This window comes from Typopeltis vanoorti, chromosome 25, assembly GCF_054136105.1.
Source record: "Typopeltis vanoorti isolate ZY-2024b chromosome 25, IOZ_Tvanoo_1.0, whole genome shotgun sequence".
NCBI lineage: Eukaryota > Metazoa > Arthropoda > Arachnida > Uropygi > Thelyphonidae > Typopeltis > Typopeltis vanoorti.
This window is the reverse complement of record NC_143573.1, coordinates 27,422,351-27,447,799: the sequence shown is the minus strand read 5'-3', so window position 1 is coordinate 27,447,799 and position 25,449 is coordinate 27,422,351. Positions and strand designations below refer to the sequence as shown.

Genomic DNA, 25,449 nt, shown 5'->3' with positions numbered 1-25,449 from the left:
TAAGAATGAAGCCATTGTTGAGAAGGGTCCTTTTTAGTAAATTAAGGTCATTTTTAATCTCCGTTTCGTCTGTTAATAAAGATCTGGCTTGATGGGCCAGGGTTGAAATAATACCAAATTTCTGCAGAGGGTAGTGGTGGGAGGAAGCATGGAGGTATCTGTCTGTGTGTGTATGGGCTTTCTAAAAATTGAGATTTTGATATTTTCAGAGCATCTTGTAAGTTTTAAGTCCAAAAAAGCAAGACAGTTGTTGGATTCTAGTCATAGGTGAATTTAATTTTCTGATGAAAGTTGTTAAGATGATCTAGAAAAATATTGAGGTTGTTTAAACTGTGTTCCCAAATGAGGGAAACATCATTATATATATATATATAAAATTTGGGAAGCAAAGATGGGATGTAGAATTTATGCTTGGTGGGGATATATTGTTGGAGGTGGAGGAAATAAGAGATCTTGGGGTGATGGCAGATTACTATAATTTAGAGGATACATTATTGCCAAAATTGTGAGGACAACAACAAATTCTGGCAATAATGCAGAGGACACTGACTTATAGAAGTAAAGAGATTCAGATTCCATTGTATAAGGCCTTGATTGTACATAGCACAGATTTGGTCATCTGGTTTTCGAAAAGATGAAATGTTGGAAAGGGTTCCAGAGGCGATTGACTAAGGTACAATATGGTGGACAAAAAATAGTACTGAATAACTATAATGATATATGTTATGGAGTAAACGGGTGCTGAAGTTAAGGGTTTTTTTTTTTTTTTTTTGTGGTATATCGTAGTTTATGGTCACTCATATGTTAAATATGAAGAAAGGTTGAGAAGATGCAGTTTACAGAATCTAGTGGATAGGAGGAAGAAGGATGATGTAATAGAGACATATAAGTCAGTAAGAGGTTGTTATAGGATTAACATAGAAGAGATTTTTCATAAAATGGTGGGAGATGGGGGGGGGGTAAGAACAAGAGGTCATTGCTGGAAGCTGTACAAGGAAGGTGTGAGCAAGTTGACTCAATTCACCTCTTGCTCACTCACTGTCATTCTCTCCTCCTTATCCTCTATTGCTCTCAAACTCCATGATGTCACATTCATGAAGATGAAAGACCTTTATAAACTGCTCATTAAGTATCTCAACTATATCCTCCAGAGCAGTTGTCCTTATACAATTTTCTACCATAATCATTTTTTTTTTCTGGCTATATATCGTAAAAACTTCCTAGGATTTCTTTTTAGCTTCATTAGCTAACTGCTCATACTGAACTTTTGCTACCCTTATCAACTGAGTCACCCTCCTTACCTTTTCTTTGTACTCATGGAATTGATTATTACCACTCATCGTATGTTGCCTGCATAATTCCTTCTCTGTATTGCATGTTTAATATCTCTTCATTCATCTATTTCGCACATACCTTATTTAACCTTCCAACTCTTGGAATATATTTACACATTGCTTCTACCAGATAGTTCTTGAATATCACCCAAGATAGTAGATAAGATAATATATTATCTTATCTACCAAACTCTTCAGAGTTTGGTAGATAGGTTAAGATATTATATATCTGAAGATTTATTATTATTATTATTATTATTACGTGACACCTTTAAGGAGTCCAGAGCCTCGTCGAGGGAGGGCACCTACTCTACAACTCAATTCTGGATCCTGATTCTCACCAGCCTCTCCAACATCTGACATACAGATTGGCGTATAGTTTGATGCTTGAGTTCTGTCGCCTCCCTTGTGAAGTGGTACAAACTTGCCTTCCTTCTACTCCTTTGGAACATGACTTAATGTAAGACTCATGTTAAACAAATATGGTTAACATATTTGTTTAACATGATTCTGCCACTGAATCCACCAAACTACAGTGAACCACAACTGCCATCATCATCATCTACACCAGTGCCATCTACTGCCCACCATCACTAGTAGTAATTTTTCTCTGTAAATTGTGTGTTCTCAGGGCTGATTTGTCTGTATGTGGGAGGATGAAAAATCCAGTTTCTGAAAGAAAAACACTTTGCTATCTCTGTATGAGATCGGCTAACTCACCTTCAATTGAAAAAACCATATAAAGATTCCTGTCACCACGACAAGAATCAAACTTAAGTCGTTTCCATTCGAAGGGCACAACGTACTACCATTCTTCCAGTTGTGCTAGAGGCACTTAATTATATATTAATTATATGAAGATTGCATTCACACAAATTGACATTGTAGCCAACCTTCCATAATCTCAATATTATTTTTGTTAACACACAGGTTACAGTCATAAATACTTACGGCAAGGAAGGCAACGGGAAACCACCTTGCTCATAATCATCTCTCCCTAGAATGGTAGCATATAGCTACCCTCCCGCGGCCGTATGGCAGATGGGAACCAGAAGAATATGTTATACACTTTTATGTCATTCCTAAAGTTTCTGCACAAAGTATATACTGGATTTTGAGAGAGGTTGGAAAATTCTGATGTGGTCTAATATCTGGTCTGATCAAAGCCCTATACAACGAAGCCACCTTATCTCTGAAAAATAGTGTTCTTCTTGAAACTAGTTAACTGTTGAGTTGCCTTTACTCCCTTCGTGTTGTATCTCTAATCTTAAGTATCCTATCAACTATCACCCCCAAGATCCCTTGTTTTCATCTTTTCTAGTACACTCCCACCAATAGAATACACAGAATTTTATCTCCCTAAATCCTGTAGCTTGGACCATACTTGCACTGAGCCAAGTTGGAATGCAAGGATGAGATGCAGTCTATACAGTTGGTCTGATATTATTTTCTTGGGCATCTCCATGGAGTGAAAGACTCATCACAAGAGGCCCACACTACCCAGTATTCACCCAATATGTATACCTCTCCTTGAACTCATTCATTGAAGAAATACTACCACTTCTGGAAACCCATTCACCACTCTCTGAGCAAAAAATCTAATCCTAACACACTATCTATACTCTTACACAATTTCTAGGGTGGCGACCTCCTCATTCTCTCCCTTTCCACTATGTATTGAAAAAAAAAAAATTTGCTATCAATCCTATAAAACCCATTTAATAACTTGTCCCTTCTGTGTCATGTCCATTTTTTTTTTTTTTTAGCCTATCAACCAGTATTGTAGCTCACAGACCTTTAATCTGTCCTCATAGGGAGCATTCCACAATCTTGGTCACTCCCCTCTGGATTATCTCCATTACTTCCTCATGGAAGCAAGACAACCAGGTGTCTACACCTAGTCTAGATATGACTTTATTACAGCATTATAAAAAATATAAAATTTTTGGTGGATTTCAGAAATAAAATTTCTGATCTGCATCTAGACGATTCGTAGATTATGATTAGTCTCGATCGATGTTTTTTCGCTATTTACGAATGTTCCGTTGGTGGACAGCATTGAATTACTACACCAAGAATTTCCTCCAGACATAGTCAAATTATTTGAATTTGTAATAAAGTCCGGTTATTTTTCCTTTAAAAACCAATTATACCAACAAATCAAAGGAACAGCAACAGGTAATACAAATTCGAACTTCGAATCTTTGACAATATTACACCCAGACCTAACCTGTGGTTCAGATATGTGGACGACATTTTTGCCATATGGAAGGGCACTTCGGAAGAATTACAACAGTTTCTCTCAAAAATAAATGCACTTCATCCAAGGATCCAGTTCACCCTAGAAGTAGAAGTAAATAAGCAGTTAGCCTTTCTAGACCTCTTAATTCTTCACCAACCAGATGGTAACTAATAATTCACAGTCTCCTTCCTATAGACTATGAATTGTTACAATATTGGTTGATAGGCTAAAAAAAAAAAAAAATGGACATGACAATTTACAGTCTCCTTCCTATAGACTGTGAATTGTAAGTTACCATCTGGTTGGTGAAGAATTAAGAGGTCTAGAAAGGCTAACTGCTTATTTACTTCTACTTCTAGGGTGAACTGGATCCTTGGATGAAGTGCATTTATTTTTGAGAGAAACTGTTGTAATTCTTCCGAAGTGCCCTTCCATATGGCAAAAATGTCGTCCACATATCTGAACCACAGGTTAGGTCTGGGTGTAATATTGTCAAAGATTCGAAGTTCGAATTTGTATTACCTGTTGCTGTTCCTTTGATTTGTTGGTATAATTGGTTTTTAAAGGAAAAATAACCGGACTTTATTACAAATTCAAATAATTTGAATTTGTAATAAAGGAGGAGGAAATTCTTGGTGTAGTAATTCAATGCTGTCCACCAACGGAACATTCGTAAATAGCGAAACAACATTGATCGAGACTAATCATAATCTACGAATCTGCATCGGAAATTTTATTTCAGAAATATAGGCCAGTACATCTATGCTGAATCACATCCCCATCCCAGTCAAAAGGCAGGTACCATAAAAACACTAGTTCATAAAGCCCACTCCTTTTGTTCTTCAGAAGAACTATTACAAAAAGAATTACAATATATTAATTCCCCCTTCATATCCAATGGTTATAAGAATTCCTTCATAAAAAGAGCTTTAAGTAGTCATGCTCTAGCATCCTCTTCAAATACAGAAGAACCTACGCATATACCTATCCCCTATGTACAAGGCATTAGCAAATGCATGGCTAAAGTGTTAAAACAACTAAATATTTGTGTGGCCTTTCGGCCCATCAGAAAAATCCCCACATTCCTCATGTCTCCAAAGGACAAGTTCCCACATCTCAGCTATCCAGGTGTCTACCAAATTCCCTGCTCTTGTGGGTTATCATATTTCGGACAAACAGGAAGATCTGCTCTGATCCAGTTAGAAGAACACAAGTCGTATATCCAGTACCTTGAACCTGAACAGTTTGGACTTGCAGAGCATGCCATCAATACCAGACATAGAGTTCAGTGGAAGAAGACAAAAGTCATTCACAAAAGTTGGTTCCTAATGGAATGGCTTTACAAAGAAACATGTGAAATGTTACTTCACTCGCCTAACCCCTAAACGGATCCGATGGTCTACGTCTTTCCCCCTTGTGGGAGATAGCACTCTATAAATCAGCAAATCTTTCCTAACTTGTAATTGTATACACACACATATATTTATATATATTAAAAGAAAAAAAGAAAATGGAAAAAAAAATTTTATCATTATTTTTTTAAAAATAAATTTAGGAAATTTAACCTTAGCTACTTAGGTGGCGCTTTGTGAATATAACAGTTATTGTTTAATTAGCCTTTGTACCTGTACCGATGATGCCTGTGATACTCAGGCAAAAATTCTATGAATAAAGAATAATTTATGTGAGTTAATTCCGTTATATTAGTAAGGGGATAATAGTCTCCCTATCCCTGCCTGCCTGCCTGCGTGCGTGTGTGCGTGTGTGTGTTCGTTCTTCAAAATGTAGTAATCTGATGTGCTATTTTAGCCACCTTTGCAAGATATCCTCTAAACTTCAATTCTCTGTCCACAATTACACCTAAATTCCTGATATGAATTTCCTGTAGTTCATATCCATCAATGTAGTACACAGTTTGGAATCTCATCATTCCAAAATGCATAGGACCTTGTCCAAGTATAATGCCACCTTTGGAATATGCACTGTAAACTTGAACTCTGTGTCCAAAATCACTCCCAAAATCTTAATCAGTTTTCTGCCATTCAATTTATTCCCTTCAATATAGTACACAGCTTGTGATCTCTTCATCCCAAAGCACATGACCTTACACTTGGCTGTATAAAACTTCCAGCCTTTACGTTTTGTCCACATTACCAGTCTATTTAAGTTGCACTATAGATCTCTACATCATTTTCATTGACCATCACTCTTCCTAACTTTGCATCGTTGACAAACAATTGAATATTTCCCATTAAATGCTTTTCTATATTGTTGTTCCCATTAAATGATTTTCTATATTTCTATATACAAATTAAACAGCAGTACTGGTCTGCTGCTGTTTAACTCGAGAATGAAGGATTTGTACTTAATGGATTTTTGGTTCAACACCAGAACTCCTCACCCACCATGGAGCCACACATGGATGCCTATTCTGCATACCCAGAGTGAAGATGATAAATCATGTGTGACTTTAATGGATGATTAGCATCATCATTCAGCAGGAGATGCAAAAAAAGCAAATGTTGTAGTGACCATAAGGAGATAGGTGATCAGCACAAGCAAGAAGGGTGAGCAGTATGGTAAGAAAGGCAAAATCAGATTAGGAGAGTAAATAAGCCAAGCAGGCAAAAGAAAATCCCAAAGAGTTATTTTGCTATGTGCAGTTAAAAGGAAGAATGATAAATGAATGTAAAAGGAAGGGAGCTGAGGCAAAAAATGGCTCAGTTAAGTAAGTTTGAGCGGGGTTAGTAGTTGGAAGGGAACAAATTGTTCGATGCTGTTGGCACACTCTCCCTCAATGAGTCTTTGGACTCCCTGGAGGTGTCTAATAATAATAATAATAATAATAATAATAATAAAGCAAAAGGTACTGAGTGAGTGGTTAATCTTTTTGCAAGGATGTATCATTCTGGTGGAGATAATACAGTGACTGATATGCAGGGACAATGTGAAAATAGCAGTAGATGAACTGGAGACATTTAGAATATTATGAAATATCAATCTGGATTTATCATGGGACTGGATGGAATATTGGCTGGTAGTGCGTGTGACTAAACTGTTTAAGTCTCAGCTATAGCTAGGTTCCTAAGAGAATATAATGAGAACAAAATAGTTCCATTATATAAAGTAGATTCCAAACAAAGGTAGCAAATTATAGACTGATAAGAATTTCAGGAATGATGATGGTTAAGCTAATGGAAAAGTTTAAGTCAATTCAGGAATGAGTAGATAGGAATATGATACTCTAGGGAAACAACACAGCTTTGTGAAGGATAGTTCTTGTCTTAGTAATTTACTCACTTTTTTGTAATAAAGTGACAGCTGAGCTGAGCTGGATAAAGGAAATGGCTATATCATGATACTGCTGAATATTGTAAGGACATTTCACAGGATGCTGTACAAAAATCTATTATGTAAACTGGAACAAATTGAGATAGATACAAAGTTGATGATATGGATAAGCAGCAGTGCATGTTGCCAGCAGTGCAAGGACCCCTGTGAAAAAAGGGTATATGTGGAACTACAAGGGGGGTGATTATGAAGAGCTCAGGAGACAGCTTGCAGATGTAGCATAGAATGAGGAGTTAGCTGGAAAAGAGATCAATGCAGCTTGGGGGATTTTCAAAAACTATTTAGTAGATGCAATGTCTAAATGTATACCATGGGTGAGAAGGTTAAATAAGGTAGGTGTGAGATGGATGAATAAAGAGATTAAGCATGCAATACAGAAAAAAAAGGCATTGTGGAGACAGCATAAGAGAAGTGGAAGTAACCAATTTCATGAGGTCTACAAAGACCAGGCAAGGAGGGTGACTTGGTTGGTGAGAGTAGCTAAAGAGAGGTATGAACAGCAGTTAGCTAATGAAGCCAAAAAGAATCCTAGGGAGTTCTTTTGATATGTAGCCAGCAAAAGAAAGAATGATTATGGAAGGATGACATTGATTGGAGGAAATGGTATAAAGACAGCTGTTGCAGAATGTATTGTGGAGATACTTAATGAGCAATTCATAAAGATCTTTCAATCTTGTGAATGTGACTTCATGGAGAGATTAAGAGCAGTTGATGATGGGGAGGAGAGACTGACTGTAAGTGAGCAAGAGGTGTTTGGGGAGTTGAGTAAACTAGATGTAAATAAGGCTGTGGGACTTGATAATATATCACCACATATTCTGAAGGAGTGTGCTAGAGAGTTGACACCTGCCTTGACATATTTTTTTTAATACGAGTCTTGCACTTGGTCAAGTTCCTAAGAGTGGAAGGAGGGCAAAATTGTGCCACTTCATAAAGGAGGTGATCGAACTCAAGCATCAAACTATAGGCCTATCTGTGTGTCAGGTGTTGTGGTTAAGTTGTTGGAGAAGCTTGTGAGAACTAGGATCCAGAGTTGGGTTGACAACAATGGTATAATTTTTGATGGACAGCATGGATTTGCTAAAGGGAGGTCATGTTTTAGTAATCTACTCACTTATTACAATAAAGTGACTGCTTCCTTGGACAGAGGAGAAGGATACACAGTAATATACTTGGATTTCGCAAAAGCTTTTGATAGAGTACCTCATGATAAGTTGACAGTCAAACTAGAGCAGATGGGGTTGGATATTAGATTAGTGCATTGGATTGGAGACTGGCTATCTGATAGGTATCAACAAGTTGTGTATGGGGGTGCAATATCCAGGAAAAGGAAAGTCACTAGTGGAGTGCCTCAGGGGTCTGTTTTAGGGCCATTACTATTTAACTTATATATTAATGATATTGGTGAAGATTTGGATGGAGATATTCAGTTGTTTGCAGATGATGCAAAGTTGGGACGAACCATAAAGAGTAGTGAAGATGTTGTGGCCTTGCAAGAAGACTTGAATAAATTGAGTGATTGGGCAAGCAAATGGGGATGTGAGTTCAATGTTGCAAAATGTAAGGTTTTAAAATTTGGAAAACAAAGATGGGATGCAGAATTTATGCTTGGTGAGAATATATTGTTGGAAGTAGAGGAAATAAGAGATCTGGGGGTGATAGTGGATAAGGATCTAAAATTTAGGGGACACATCGCCAAAATTGTGAAGACAACACAAAGACTTCTGGGAATGAGGCGGAGGACACTGACATGTAGAAGTAGGGAGATACTTGTTCCAATGTATAAGGCTTTGATTAGGCCACACTTGGACTATTGTGCCCAGATTTGGTCACCGGGTTTTCAGAAGGATGAAGAGATGTTGGAAAGGGTCCAAAGGCGAATGACTAAGGTAGTTTCTGACCTCTGGAATGTTGAGTATGAGGAAAGATTGAAAAGATGTAATTTGCAGAGTCTCGTGGAGAGAAGGAAGAGGGGAGATATGATAGAGACCTACAAGTTGGTAAGGGGTTGTTATAGGATCAATGGTGGAGAAGTTCTACAGAGAATAGTGGGAGATCAGGGGAGAACCAGAGGTCATCCCTGGAAACTGTATAAGGAGGGTGTGAGTAAGGGAGTGAGAGGCAGGTTTTTTTCGTGCAGAGTTGTGAGTGATTGGAATGCCCTGCCTGAGAGCGTGGTGTCTGCAAGTAGTTTGAATGTGTTTAAGACACGGTATGATGAGATGTGTGTGTAAGATAAAAGGACCTCCTAGATGAGTCTTTGACTCTATGAGGTCTTGTTTTAATAATAATAATAATAATAATAATAATAAGAGGAGGAGAATACAAGTAATCAGTGATGAACTGCTATTTAATTTGAGGCTCTCAGATCATCTAATCTTTATCCCAATCATGGTTTAAATCAATTTCCAGCCTTTTGTAAGTGAGATTATCCTAAAAAAGTAATTTTTCAAATACATATTTCAAAACAGTTGGATACGCTACTCTTTTACAATGCATATATATATATATATATATATATATATATATATATATATATATATATATATTATTTTTATAATGTTTTTTTTTTTTCATATTTCAGGGTCTTTAAGATGCTAGATGCTGATTATGTTGTTGACCAAATATTGGGTGCTATCTTAACTAACCAGTACATGATTCTTATACCCAAAATATTCAACTTGTTATATGCACTAAAATCGTAAGTAGCATTTATATAAAACATATATTAAAATTATAATTTAAGAACCATTTTGGAAGAACAAAGATATGAAAGTTCTCTAATATTTGCAACTGATATGATGAGTCATTTCATATCTCTCTCTCTCTCTCCGATAAGTTACTGAATAATAATAATAATACCATTATTATGAAGTCTTCAAAAGTTTTCTTAGTTTTGGAAGCCCAATTTATCAGATGCTGATATTTATTTCATTTATTGAAGTACAAGTTTCATTGTTTGCATGTTTAGTTTTATTGTCACCAGTTCTTCACAGTCAGAAGACTCATTCAGGATCCACCCAATTGTCATAATACACCCTCTGTCCAAAAAGAAACCGAACTTTTGATAGAAAATAAAACACAGGCCAATTATAATTATTCAAATCATTTATTTCAATCAATATCCTCTCCCTCAGCTTTAATGCAGCATTTGGCACAGTCAATTAATTCGTTAAATGAGTTTTTCATATTGGTTTCTGGGATACTGTTGAGGGTCGTGGTTACTGCCGCTTGAACATTTTCATTGGTGTTGTATCGCTTTCCTTTCATCGGCAAATGAAGTCGGGGAAGAGAAAAAAGTCACAGGGTGCTAAATCAGGTGAATACGGCAAGTGATCCAACATACAGACTTGGTTTTTGCTCAAAAACTGTCTCACAATATTCGAATGATGAGATGGTGCATTATCGTGCAAAAGTAACCAGCAGCCTGCATCACGATATTCATACCATACGCGATGAATTCTCGCTATCAATCGCTTCAAAACTTCGAGATAAAACTCACCATTGATTGTTTGGCCAGGTGGAATGAATTCTTTGTGGATAATGCCCTTGGAATCATAGAAACAAATCAGCATTGTCTTTACTTTTGACTTCTCGAAGCGCCTTTTTTATTTAAATGCCCCTCCTCTGGTGGTCTCCACTCAGCACTCTTGCACTTTGTTTCGTCACCAGTAACGATCGTTTCAAGGAAGTTTGAGTTCTTAAGAGCGGTTTTTAATGAGGTCCTTGCAGTGTTCAATTCGATACATTTTTTGGTCATCGGTAAACTTGTGGAGAACAAATCGCGAATTCAAATTACGAAGGCCCAAACTCTCGGTCGAAGTGTTGTGCAAAGTTGATATTGGAATCCCCAATTCATCTTCAATCAATCTCACAGACGATTTCGGGTTTTCTTTGATGAAATCACGCACTTTTTTGGATGTTAACTTCGCTCAGTCCAGTTTTGGACGGCCCAGCTTTTCGTTATCCTCAAGCATCTCACGGCCACTTTGAAATCGCTTAAACTACTCGTAAACTTGAGTATGGGATAAGCATTCATCACCATATGCTTTTTGAAGCATTCGATGCATTTCGGTAAAACTTTTACCAACTTTAACACAAAAGTCAATCGCAGCTATCTGTTTGAAACTCATTTTCCAACCTTCGTCAAAACACACTGTCACTCTTGGCACTATAACTCGTCTTCTAATGAAACAAATGTCATAAACAGTTGACACAACACTAATGAAGGTTGCCACTTATGATAACAAAAAGATACAACAGATGGCACTACTAGTTTCTTCTATTTTTAAAAAGTTTGGTTTCTTTTTTGGAGAGAAAGTGTATCTATCATCCCCTTACCTTAAATTCATATCTATATCCAAAGCACTCCTCTCTAGCATTACAATCTATTTGCACACTGCCCAGACAAAAAATCTAAATTCATTGCTCACCACATCCTTACAACTTTCTGAAATGTCACCTTCTTGCCTCGTATTCTCCTGTTTTCATCCTTTTAAAGGTCTTTTTAGTATCCATCTGGTAAACACTTTTCAACAACTTGTTTGACTTGATTATATTATCTCCTTTCCTTGTATTTCTCAAGATATGCAGATTATATTTTTCCAGTTTATTCTCATATTTGACATATCATAGCTGTCATGTTAACTGTCTAGAGTTTGTCCATCTCCTCAAAAAAAAAAAAAAAGAAAAAAAATCCAGATGACCATATCTGCATGAAATAGCCTATTTCAGCTAATCACATTCTTATACAATGAAACTCTATCAATTCCTTCTCATCATTATAGCAGTTCTCTGCATATTTTTCACCATCATAATTACGACATGTCCATTGTCAGCTGTCACATAATAATTCCATTGCATCTTCTACTTTCTGCAATACTGTGTTACCAATATAGTATTCAGCCTTTCATTTCTAAATTCCAAAATTATTATTATTATTATTATTATTTCCTAAGACCTCATGGAGTCAAAGACTCATCTGGGAGGTCCTTTTATCACACAAACATCTCATCATACCATGTCTTAAACACACTCAAACTCCTTGCAGACACCACACTCTCAGGCAAGGCATTCCAATCATTCACAACTCTGCACGAAAAAAACCTGCCTCTCACTCCCCTACTCACACCCTCTTTATACAGTTTCCAGGGATGACCTCTGGTTCTCCACTGATTGCCCACTATTCTCTGTAGAACTTCTCCACCATTGATCTTATAACAACCCCTTACCAACTTGTAGGTCTCTATCATATCTCCCCTCTTCCTTCTCTCAACCAGACTCTGCAAATTACATCTTCTCAATCTTTCCTCATACTCAACATTCCAGAGTTCAGAAACTACCTTAGTCAGTCGCCTTTGGACCCTTTCCAACATCTCTTCATCCTTCTGAAAACCCAGTGACCAAATCTGGGCACAATAGTCCATGTGTGGCCTAATCAAAGCCTTATACAATGAAACAAGAATCTCCCTACTTCTACATGGCAGTGTCCTCCGCATCATTCCCAGAAGTCTTTGTGTTGTCTTCACAATTTTGGCAATGTGTCCCCTAAATTTTAGATCCTTATCCACTATCACCCCCAGATCTCTTATTTCCTCTACCTCCAACAATATATTCTCACCAAGCATAAATTCTGCATCCCATCTTTGTTTTCCAAATTTTAAAACCTGACATTTTGCAACATTGAACTTTCTTCCCCATTCCTGTGCCCAATCACCCAATTTATTCAAGTCTTCTTGTAAAGCCACAACATCTTCTCTACTCTTCATGGTTCGTCCCAACTTTGCATCATCTGCAAACAACTGAATATCTCCATCCAAATCTTCACCAATATTGTTAATATACAAGTTAAACAGCAATGCCCCTAAAACAGACCCCGAGGCACACCACTAGTAACTTTCCTTTTCTTGGATATTGCTCCCACATGCACAACTTGTTGATACCTATCGGATAGCCAGTCTCCAATCCAATGCACCAATCTAATATCCAACCCCATCCTCTCTAGTTTGACTATCAACTTATCATGTGGTAATCTATCAAAAGCCTTTGCAAAATCTAAGTATATAACTGTATATCCTTCTCCTCTGTCCATGGAAGCTGTCACCTTATTGTAATAAGTAAGTAGATTACTAAAACATGACCTCCCTTTAGTAAATCCATGCTGTCCATGAAAGATAATACCATTGTTGTCAACCCAATTCTGAATCCTAGTTCTTACAAGCTTCTCCAACAACTTAACTACAACCTGACACACAGATAGGCCTATAGTTTGATGCTTGAGTTCTATCATCTCCTTTATGAAGTGACACAATCTTGTGCTCCTTCCACTCCTTAGGAACTTGACCCAGTGCAAGACTCGTATTAAAAAAATATGTCAAGGCTGGCGTCAACTCCCTGGCACATTCCTTCAGAATACGTGGTGATATATTATCAAGTCCCACAGCCTTATTTACATCTAGTTTGCTCAACTCCCCATATACCTCTTGCTCACTTACAGTCAGTCTCTCCTCCCCATCATCAACTGCTCTCAATCTCTCCATGAAATCACATTCACAAGATTGAAAGACCTTTATGAACTGCTCATTAAGTATCTCCACCACACCTTTTGCAACAACTGTCTTTATACCATTTTCTCCAATCAATGTCATCTTTCCATAATCATTCTTTCTTTTGCTGGCTACATATCGAAAGAACTTCTTAGAATTCTTTTTGGCTTCATTAGCTAACAGCTGTTCATACCTTTCTTTAGCTACCCTCACCAACCATGTCACCTGCCTTGCCTGGTCTTTGTAGTCCTCATGGAATTAGTTATTTCCACTTCTTTTATGCTACCTCCATAATGCCCTTTTTTCTCTGTATCACATGCTTAATCTCTTTATTCATCCATTTCACACCTACCTTATTTAACCTTCTCACCCTTGGAATGCATTTAGACATTACATCTACTAGATAGTTTTTGAAAATCCTCCAAGCTGCATTGATCTCTTTTCCAGCTAACTCCTCATTCCATGCTACACCTGCAAGCTGTCTCCTGAGCTCTTCATAATCACTCCCCCCCTTGTAGTTCCACATATACCATTTTCTTACAGAGGTCCTCACACTGCTGGCAACCACCCAGGTAATCACCTCATAGTCACTCTCATCAATCGGTGGGTGATTTGACACTTCATTTATAATTACATCCTCTGATGAGATGACCAAATCCAAGACCCTCAATCCTCTTGTGCCCTCTGTTACATACTGTCTGAGGTAGTTATCCCTCAAAAACTCAAGAAACTCATTTTCTTTACTTCCAGTTGCTATCTCATCACTCAAGTCTATATTGCCATAATTAAATTCACCCATAATGATCACTCTTTTCTTATTTGCTTGGCTAATTTGATTATACCTTTCATAGTTACTACCATCCACATTTCCTGGTCTATAACAACATCCAACCAAATATTCCATTCCATTCACCTCTATCTCACACCATACTGCCTCAAAACCACTGGCACTATTTCCCTCTTGCATCTCTACTTTGTATGGACATAACTCTTTCTCTATCATCAATAGCATTCTCCCCTCCCTTTTTTCTTCTATTCTCACAAAATACATCATATCCTTCCATCTCTATTTCTGTCAGGATGTCGTCCTCATCTAGCCATGTCTCACTTATTCCAACAATTTTTGAGTCAACAGACTCAATTAATGCAACCGTTTCATCTGCCTTGTTTCTTACACCTCTAGCATTTGTATATAAACACAACAGCTCATTTCTGGATCTACAGCTAGTTCCACTGATAACACTCATTCGATGTGATCTCTCCATGCTCGACTGGGGTCATTTCCCTTTCTGCTTCTTCATTTTAGAACCCTCTTCAGTTCCAACTGTTTCTTCTTGATCCCAGGTCATTCCATTCCTTTCCTGTCTACACATGTTCTCACATCCTCTTGGAGCATCCACCTTTCTCACGCTGTATACCCCTGTCCACCCTGAGTTTCCCCGTTTCCCTGTTCATCTTGCACACCCATTCTCTCATTTTCCATATTCATGCCACTTACTTCCTTATTCATAACCACCTCTTCAATCTCTTTTGTCATACCCTTCTTCTCTTCCACACTTCCCACTTGATCTGATTCATTCTCTATACTCACTTCTCTACCTTCCAGCAACAGTCTCTCCAAGTGACTCACACCGTAACCACTCAAATGCAGTTCATCGCTCCCATACAGCTCACTTCGTCCTTCAAACTCATTCCACACATTAACAAATTGTACTCCCCTCTCCTTACACATTTCAGCCAATATACCATTCATAATCCTTGCTCTCCGCCTCATCTCACTACAGTCATACCTAGGCAACACGCTTACTACCCTTCCTGTTAAACTATTCTCTTTGTCACACTGTGATTTCTGAGCAAATTGCTGATGTCTTTATTGGACAGAAATCTGCATATTGCATAGTTTCAACTATTTTCCTGCATTTCAAGAACATTTGGTAGGAAAGTGTACATTAATATGCAGATTGAACAGCAGCAACTAAAGGGAGTCATGGTGAACCCTAATTAATCTCTTCCTTTTTGACATTTACTTTTCTTCAGTATACAACCCTGATAACTGGCAACTGCTGTACTGATAACTACTGTACTTTACTATCAGGTTGTTCAGTTTTTGTTTTGTCTCCCATTATCCAGTACCAATTTGCTTTGCAGAACTCAATCAAATGCCTTTAAAAATAAATATTACCATACGCATGCATCCCTTCTCAAATATATAATTTTTTCATTTAATAAACTTGTGCTGAGATCCATAGATAATTTTGTCATCATTTAACCAGTCCTGTATCCTCTCCCTAACTAATCTTGCCTTTAATATTGTCTCCATAGTGCATTTGGAAGAATGACAGGACATTGTGCCCTTTGATTAGAAAAGTCAGTTCTCATCTTGACCAGAGGAATCTTTGTGTGAATGTTTTCAGTTGAATCAGTGAATCTCATATGGATGTAGGGTTTTTTTTTCTTCCAGAAACTCAGGTTTTTCATTCTTTATACAGGCAAATCAGCCAGATTACACATGCAATTTACAGACTAAAAATACTATGAGTGGTAGTAGATGGCTTTGTGTGCAGATGATGGATAGTGGTATTGCGTGTACAATACCTCTATCCATCCAGAAACTCAACACAATCAACCATCTAAACTACTTAATCCTAGAGGATTAAGTAGTTTAGATGGTTGATTGTGTGGAGCAGAGTGCCCTCTCGCAATGAGTCATTGCACTCCTTGGAGATGTCACGTAATAATAGGTTCACTATCTGAATTTCTGCTGCACAAATGCAAACAGATGTGTAATTTGCTGCATCCATTTTTAACAAATTGTTTATAGCAGTGCTACCTCTCCTTTTTCACTCCTCTAGTATCTTTTCTATTGGATGTTTCTTAAATAGCCAAGTGCAGGTCATCATTAATTTCTTAATACATTCCATAAGACACTGAAATTTCATTAACTTCCCCCCATCCTCTTGCTTAATTAGATGTTAACTGCATTATTAATAATTATGTTGCTATTAAAGTTAGTTTTTTCCTTTCAACCTCTTCCCAAGAATAATATTTTCACTAGCATGAAATATCCTGACAAAATGATTATTAAATGGCTTTCCAATGTTAGTATATGCAAATCTTGGTTAACTGAGGATGACAAGAAGACACACACAAGTGGACATTAACATTTTTGAGGGATATTGAATCTTCTCTTCTGGGAGAATGACAAGAATAAGAGGGGAGGAGTAATGATACCAGAGGAATTATTATTTGATACCTCCAGGGAGTCTAAAGGCTCATCGAGGGAGGGCACCTGCTCTACAGCTCTGTCTCAATCACTCAATCCACCAACTGACCACAACTACACCAGTGCCATCTACCACTAACACTAGTATTTCCACAGACAACACAAACATCCATGCCCATGGCAGGATTCGACCCTGCAGCCTTTTGGCTGGAGAGTGGACATGCTAACCACTTGGTCAGCCAGGCTGGCCAATGATTCTCCCCTGCGGAGAATTGAGCCCCGGTCTCCTGTGTGACAGGCAGGGATACTAACCACTATACTACCAAAGAACTAGTTTTATGATGGAGATAAAAGGCAATATATGACTTTGAGACATACAGTGAAACTAGAAGTAGAAAGACATAAATAAGCTACTAGGATATTTTATGGTTCAGAAAATATAGAGGAAACTGAAATATTTATTAAAATTAGTTGGGCAAGTAAAAAGAAAGGTGATCCTAATGAGGAATTTTAATTATAAGAACATAGATTGGAAAAAGGAAACTGATATAACTACCTTAGACAGCATGTGATAGAAGCAACACAAGGTTTTAGAGTGTTAAATTTGGTGATAGTCTCAGAGGGTGTAATTGTGAATGCGTATTAATAATGCCACCAGTTGGGTCAAGTGATCACAAAATACTGATTTTAAAGGTGGCCTGACAAAGGAAAATGTGCCTAAAAAAAAAAAAAAGGATGTTATTAATATTAAGACAATCATTCATAACGTGGGATGATCAGATGAGAGGAAATGAGTGATATGGGGATTGGTTGAAACACATCTGAAACAAGAAGTGTACAACTGGATACCAAGAGCCAGATGAATAAATACCCGATAATGAACAGTGATCAGATGCATGAGGAATTGGCTAGAAGATGCATCTGATGAGGGTCAGAGGCAGTGGTGAGCTATAAGGGGCTCGTAGCCCGAGCGAACAAGCCCTTTGTTAAATTTTTCTCAAATTTGCGAGCCCCTTGTTCTTCTTGTTTACTTTTTTATTTTTTTAAAAAAAACAAAAACATAATTTTTTTAAATATAATAAGCGACAAACTCATATGGTAACCTAACAAAGTGATTTTATTAAATAAAATATTATAGTTACTGTTACCACCATTTTACAAATAAGAATTCATTTTTGGTAATTGCATATAAATAAATAGGACTATAAAATAATGTCCCTTGATTGGTACTGTTGCTTATCACTTAAAGTATAAAAACAAAAAAGAAACATAAGGTATTTCAATATTGTTTGTGTTTAGATAATATTTATTTATTATTTATAGATTGTTTGTCATAAAAACTTCTATCACAAACAAAACAAATTTATTTTGTTTATAAAAAATGCAGACTATTTCATATGTGCAATTATAAAAGATGTTATTCTTATTATATTTTGATAGTTAAATAATGTTTTTCTTATGTAAGATGAATTAACACAGATGATTGCATGCAAATATTTCATGTTTAGATCATGAAATATTTGTTTAAAAATTATAACCTTTACAGGTTGATTGTCCCCTCATACTTTTTGATTGGCATTTGTACACAAGCTGTATTAATAAAAGTTTTTGTGTGAAATACGGCTTTTTTTTGCCCGACGATGCGAGCCCTTTGTTAAAATTTCCATAGCTCACCACTTCAGATGTAAGCTAGAAAAGTATTAACACATATGGTAAGGAATGAAAAAGCATTATATGAGATAATCATTGTGTCACACCTGGTCATTTGCTTCTGGTATTATCACCCACCTCTGCATTTTGCACTGCATCACTTTTACCAATATTATATATATTTTATGTGGTTGCCACCCATGCAAGGTTATTAGTAAACCTATAGTATGGTTGTGTTGTGGGTGGACTAAGGATTGTGTTTTTTTTATTTATTTATTTGTACATAGTCTAGAAACCCTGCTCTCAAGCCTCCAATAAGTGGATCAGTGGTCTCACACCAGGCAATGAAATTCATCTCCCACCTAATTCTCACACAGTGATATTAAATGTTTTTATTATTGCTTGGGAACCTCTGTGGAGTCCAAAGACTAATCATGTTGAGTTGACTTAACTTAATGTGATTATTTTTTTATTTATTTTATTAGAAGTATTTAATTTCTAATAAATTAAATTTCTTTTCTGACATATAACTGACAAAGCACTTACATCAGACTTGGGCAAATCCATTTCAAACTCTTACTCAATTTCCAAGGATGACCCCCTTATTCTGTCCCCACTAGCCAAGTGTTTAAAATTTTCTTCTGCATTAATCCCATAAAACTCTCTCTTACTAACTTAAATGCTTCCATCATATCCTCTCTTTTTCTACCTATCAACCAACATCTGCAATCCAAACTCTCATTGCCACGATAGAGAGAGCATTCCACAGATTACTCACCATCTTGGTTATTCTCATCTAGATCCTGACCATTTTAGTTACTCTCTTCTAGATCCTCTTCACCATTTCCTCATCCCCAAGAAATCCAGAAAATTTCTAAATTTCTTTATCTCTGCTTGTTAATGTTCTTTATTAACCAAATAACCCTATAAGCTCCCTTGTCCACCTTTGCAAGATGCCCTCTGAACCCTAACTCCTTATTCACAAAAACTCCTAATCTCTAGGTTCATTGTTTTCCTGGATTATACAGTTAAATCAGTGTGGTACATAGCTTGTAATCTTTTCATCTATGCATAACTTTACACTTTTCTACATTAAACTGATACTCATTATCTTTGGCCCATACTGTCAGCCTATTTAAATCATTCTGCAAGCTCTCTACATTGCCTTGCAAAATTGGGTTTAATAAATAAGTTACCCAATTTTGCATCATCAGAAAATAGTGGAATATTTTCTATAAATGTTTCTTAAACTTTTTGAGACTGCAGAACCCAGCATAATTTTTTTTTTTTTTGTAGAACTGTTATGAAAATGTTCATAAAAAAATTATCAGAAAAGAATTCTGACAATGAATCATTCCTGCAAAATATTTTAATCAAGAAAACATGATACATAATCTTACATATAAAAGTAACAATTGCTCTAGAAACAAGTTAGTTTAATAAAATTATTATTCCTCCCTATTCACTGAAGGTTTTTTGAACTACATCTAATACAAGATAGAAATGTCTGTAAGCTCTGGGAGACTCCCTACAAGTTTTTACAGAACACAGTTTAAGAAACACTGACCTATATCGCTATGTACAAAATAAATAGCAGTGATCCAAGCACAGTGCCTTGTGGTACACTGGTAGTCATCTTTTTCCTTGGTTCTTGCTCCTCCATATAGTACACTTTGGTATTTGTTCATCAGTTACTCAGCTATATTTGTTACTCAGTTATATCCAGTCATCAGCTTTATATCCATCCCCATTTGTTCCAATTTGTGTAATAGAATTCCATGTGGTATCCTGTCCAATACAGTGATTATCACCATGTAGTCATTCCCTTTTTCCAATTCAGCCATTACTCTATTATAAAAACTGAATAAATTACTAAGCCATGACTCATGACTTGCCCTTCATAGAGCCACGCTACTTCCATAGAGTACCATATTTTTATCCGTCTATTCTTGAATTCTGTCTTTGACTGAAATTTTCTAATTCAGACAAACACTAGCCTATAATTTCCTATCACTGGTCTTGGAACTTCCTTTATGCAATGGAACTGATTTATCCCTCCCTCCCCAACTCCACTGGAACTAAGTTAAACAGCCTTGTCAGAGGCAATGCCAATTCCTTGCACATTTTTGTAATATATGAACTGATATCCCACATCTATATTGGCATTGAGATTCTGAAATATCCTAAGTACTTCCAATTCATCAGCCTCTAATTCCCCAGCTGCGCAATTTACCCACCATCAATGCTCTCCTCCTCAACTCACTACTGTCATACCCAGGTAATATGCTAACCACTTTTCAAACTTTGCTGTTATCCTGTATCTGCCTCACTTCACACTTCATTTTATTCTTCATTTGTATCAACTTTTATCTAATTTCTTCTACATTACATTCATTATTCTTGCCTTCTCATTGTTAAACTTGGAACATTCTCTCTCTCTCTCCATTCAGTCATCACATTTCTTTATCACACAGATAAAGGGCAGTCACTTTACAGAGATATTATAATGGTAATGTCTCTTAATGTAGATAAATCTTAGTTTTAATGAATGCTAGCCAATATATATATATATATATATATATATATATATATATATATATATATATATATATATATGCTAGCCTGGTTGGCCGAGTGATTAGCATATCTGCTCTCCAGCCAAAAGGCTGTGGTTCGAATCTCGCTGTGGCATGGATATTTGTGATTGTCTGTGAAAATACTAGTCAGTGGGCAGTCGATGGTGTTGGTGTAGATGATGCGGTTCGTTGTAGATTGTGGATTGAATGGTGAAGATGAAGAGTTGTAGAGTAGGTGCCCTCCCTCGATGAGTCCTTGGACTCCTTGAAGGTGTCACATAATAATAATAATAATAATAATAATAAAATAACCATCACATTAATAGTTTAAATCTGACTCTTGCCATGGCAAACAATTCAAACAAACTACTGAAAAATTCAACTAAAGTCTCATAGCTACTATAATACTTTGCTCAGAGCAGTTCAGTACTGAAAACTAACTGCTAAACTGCTTACTTCTAAGTCTGATTTTGTTATGAACACCAATACTTTATAAGTTTCTGTTAAGGTGATGAAATTCATCTACCACAGGTTCTGTGGTAACTGAATTTCATCACCTGTTGTGAGACCACTACTTTCTTTTTTTGGAGGCCTGAAATGGCTTGAAAACAGTTCCATATTTGATCAGAGCAGATTCCATAGATTTAAACCTTAGCTTACCAATAGTACTAACGTGCTGGAGGTATACACCTGGGTGAGATTCATCATCATCATCAATTTCCTGATATGTATCTCCTATGGGTGTTCAGGTAACTATGATAGAACTACATGATTTAGTTTACATTATTATTAATCTCCTATCAACAATTTTCCTCTAAATCATTCTATTACTTGTGAGCACTTCAATATTGTCATATCTTACATTTCATGCTTCTAAGGCACTTGACTGAATCAATCAACCACTTGTTTAGCTAACCATTCTTTATCATTCTATTTAAGTGGCCATATCACCTTAGATTAGCTCTGCTGACACATTCTGACACTAATCATGTCAAGTTCCTTTTTAATATCTTCAGTATCTTTCCTTTTTAATATCTTTAATCATATTATATTTTTAATATGATTCTGCCATTGATGCCATCAGTTCACTCCCCTAATTTTTCTCAGAACTCTCATATCTGTGGTCTCTAGTCTTTGATCAAGTGCTTTATTTCTAACCCAACTCTCAAATGCATAACTTAAAACTGGTTTAAACACTGTCTTGTATACTACTAATTTGGTATTTTAGCTACTTTCTCTCTTATTCCATATAAATTTATTCAGCTAGCTACCCACCATACCAGCTTTGCTTCTTCTGTTGCCTGTTTCCATATTTAACCTACCGTCTTCACTAAAAACTGCACCTAAATAGCTGAAATATTTTACTTCTATAGGATCACCATTCAGAATGCAACTGAAGTTTTCAATGTACCTGCCTATTTTTAATTATTGCTGATTTTCATGGCAAATTTGTTACAGTGTTATTCAATTTAGTTAGTGAATCCTGAAGACTTGCACTAAATGTGTTTAGGAGTATAACATCATCTGCATAAAGCAAAGAGCTAAGTCTGACATCTCCAATTTTAATATCAGGTTTGATGCCACTTTCTTTCATAATGGGATCCATATAGATGATGAATAAGATTGGAGATAATGTGCATCCTTGTCTCACCCTGTATTTTACATCAAACCATCTTCCTGTATTTCCTTCAATTCTAACTGCTGACTGACAACTTAAATATAAACTATATATATTGCTCTGTATAATGTTCCATTCACCCCATATAACTGTAGTGTTTTGAAAAGCTTTTCTCTAGCACCTTGTCGTATACTTTTTCCTATCCCTGTCGTTTTCCTACAATTTCTCAACTATTTGTCTTAATGTGAAAATCTGATCTTGACAACCTCTATTTGGCATGAACCCAGCTTGTTCTTCTCCAAGGTTCTCTTTCACAATCTTTATGGACCTCTTTTCAAGTATGCTCGTATAAAACTTTCCTGGAACACTTAGTAGAGAAATTCCTCTGTAATTCTCACATTCAGTTCTATTCTCTTTTTTTTTATAGATAGATACTATGAGAGCTCTACTTCAATCATTGTTAATTCGACTTTCTGACCAAGCCTTCTGAATTATGCAATGTAGCCACTGCAGAACTTTTTTTATACCTCTGTACTTAAGCATTTCTGATTGAATATCATCTACTCCAACTGACTTTCTGCATTTCATGTTTTTGATGACTTTTTTCTACCTCAAGTCTTGATATGTACTCCTCTTTGCATTCCTCTTGAAAATATTTTGGTATGGTTCTATCACTGCTTGTTTCATTTAACAGTTTTTTAAAGTAATTACTCCAGACATCTAGGATATATCCTTATTTTCAGTTTTCATGTCACCTTTAACATCTTTGATTCCTTTGACAGTACTCTTTCCTCCATTTCTAAGCTTCTTCAATAGCCTCCAGAATGTTTTGCCACCTTCATATTTATCTTCCCATGACTTTTGTTTAGCTACTTTTACACACAGCTTAGCTCTCTTACATTTTTCTCTGTATTCTTTTAGGGCATCTGCCAACTTATTTGCTAGGAGCTTTTGGTATGCTTTCTTCTTTTTCAGAACTGCTTCTTTACTTCTTGTGTCCACTATGTTGTTCTTATTTTTCTATCCTTGCAGACAACTTTTCCACATACCTACCTAGCTGAATCAATCAATGTCTTCTTGAGAGTTTGCCACTGAGACTCCAAGGTTTGGTTTTTGTTTTCAATTTGTTTCATTTTTATTTCAATAATGTTTGTATAGTTGAGTCTATAATTTCCTTGTAAAAGCTGCTCAATTTTAATATATTTTAAAACTTTCTTACATACATTTCTTTTCAAGGTGATATTCGTTTTTATTTCTCTTAGAATTAAATGATGGTCACTTCCAATTTCAAATCTTCTGTACACTCGTGTATTCTGAACAAGCATAAAGATATCACTGTCAACAATGACATAGTCAATGAGGCTTTTCTTACTTCTTGTGTCTTCTCTCCACGTAAACTTGTGCACATTTTTATGTTGAAAAATGGTATTATTAATGACTAGTCCATGTCCTGAGCAGAAATCCAGTAAATACTTACCATTATTATTAGCTTTGTCCTTTTCTCCAAATTTTCTCAAAATGTTCCTATATGCCTGGTGGGATTAATTTCCTACTCTGCTGTTCACATCTCCAACAAGCCACTTTTTCCATTTTCTTTATGTCAGCTGCCTGTTCTAATGACTCAAAAAATTCCTTCTCTGGGATCATAGGCACCAATAATTATGTCCATGTTCTCATTTTGAAGTTTGCCCACATAACTATTCTTGAAACTGCCTTCCAATCAAGAAGTTTATCATCATGTTTGGTGTTGAATGCCATCACTACTGAAAATAACATTCTATATTTATTATTTAGTAAGCTCTCACCTGTTTTTGTCTTCTTTTGTCTCAGTAATGCCAATTATGTTCATGTGGTACTTTTCCAATTCTTTTGCAAGTTCGATTTCCTTTCCATTAATACTCCTTATATTGATGGTTCCTATTTTCAGTTCTTCTGATGTTGGGTTTATTTTTCTTCTTCTAGATGCTGAGTTGGAGCTTGTTCCAGTTACTGACTTTTCACTATTTGCCCTGTTCCCTGACAAAAACAGTGGGAGCTTTGTTTAACTGGGCGATGCCCCAGCCAGCTTGAAATCTCATCATGTTGTACTATCATATGCATTTGTGTTTTAAGCCAATAGAGAGTACAATTTAGTCAGCTAAGTCCCATATTGCCATCTAATCCCCATTCATTCAGTACCCAGTAGATACCTACTAACAGGCTGCAACATGTGAAGGTGAGGATTGGACATTAGATCAGAAGTCGCAGTCAGTTCTCTTCATTCCTGAAAGGTGATGTGGAGGTATCCTCCCAGTTATTTGGCTTTGGCCTTTAAGCAACCCTGGGTGAGATTCATATTATTATTATTATTACCCAAGACCCCCATGAAGTCAAAGACTTATCTAGGAGGTCCTTTTATCATACACACAGCTCATCATACCATGCTTTAAACACACTTAAATTCTCTGCAGACACCACACTCTCAGACAAGGCATTCCAGTCATTCACAACTCTGCATGAAAAAACCTGCTTCTCACTCCCCTACTCACACCCTCTTTATACAGTTTCCAGGGATGACCTCTGGTTCTCCCCTGATCTCCCACTATTTTCTGTAGAATCTCTCCCCTTACTAATTTTAAGGTCGCTATCATATCTCGCCTCTTCCTCCTGTCCACCAGACTCTGCAAGTTGCATCTTCTCAATCTTTCCTCATACTCGACATTCCAGAAGTTAGAAACTACCTTAGTCAGTCGCCTCTGGACCCTTTCCAACATCTCTTCATCCTTCTGAAAACCAGGTGACCAAACCTGGGCACAATAGTCCATGTGTGGCCTAATGAAAGCCTTATACAATCGAACAAGATTCTTCCTACTTCTACAAGTTTATATATAATATAAACATGCTATTGTTGGCTATTAGCTAACCTTTCAA

The 25,449-nt window shown here is 36.5% G+C and overlaps 1 protein-coding gene across 3 annotated transcripts in view; it reads left to right on the top strand.

Annotated features, from left to right (window-relative positions):
* The window catches only part of LOC150092619 (epidermal retinol dehydrogenase 2-like), a 152,492-nt gene that overhangs the window by 42,645 nt on the left and 84,398 nt on the right, over positions 1 to 25,449 (top strand). For all 3 annotated transcript variants that reach the window (XM_090414575.1, XM_090414576.1, XM_090414574.1), the window contains exon 3: positions 9,512 to 9,628. In XM_090414575.1, coding sequence (XP_090270701.1) covers positions 9,512 to 9,628 — 117 coding nt within the window. The remainder of the gene's footprint in view (positions 1 to 9,511; positions 9,629 to 25,449) is intronic.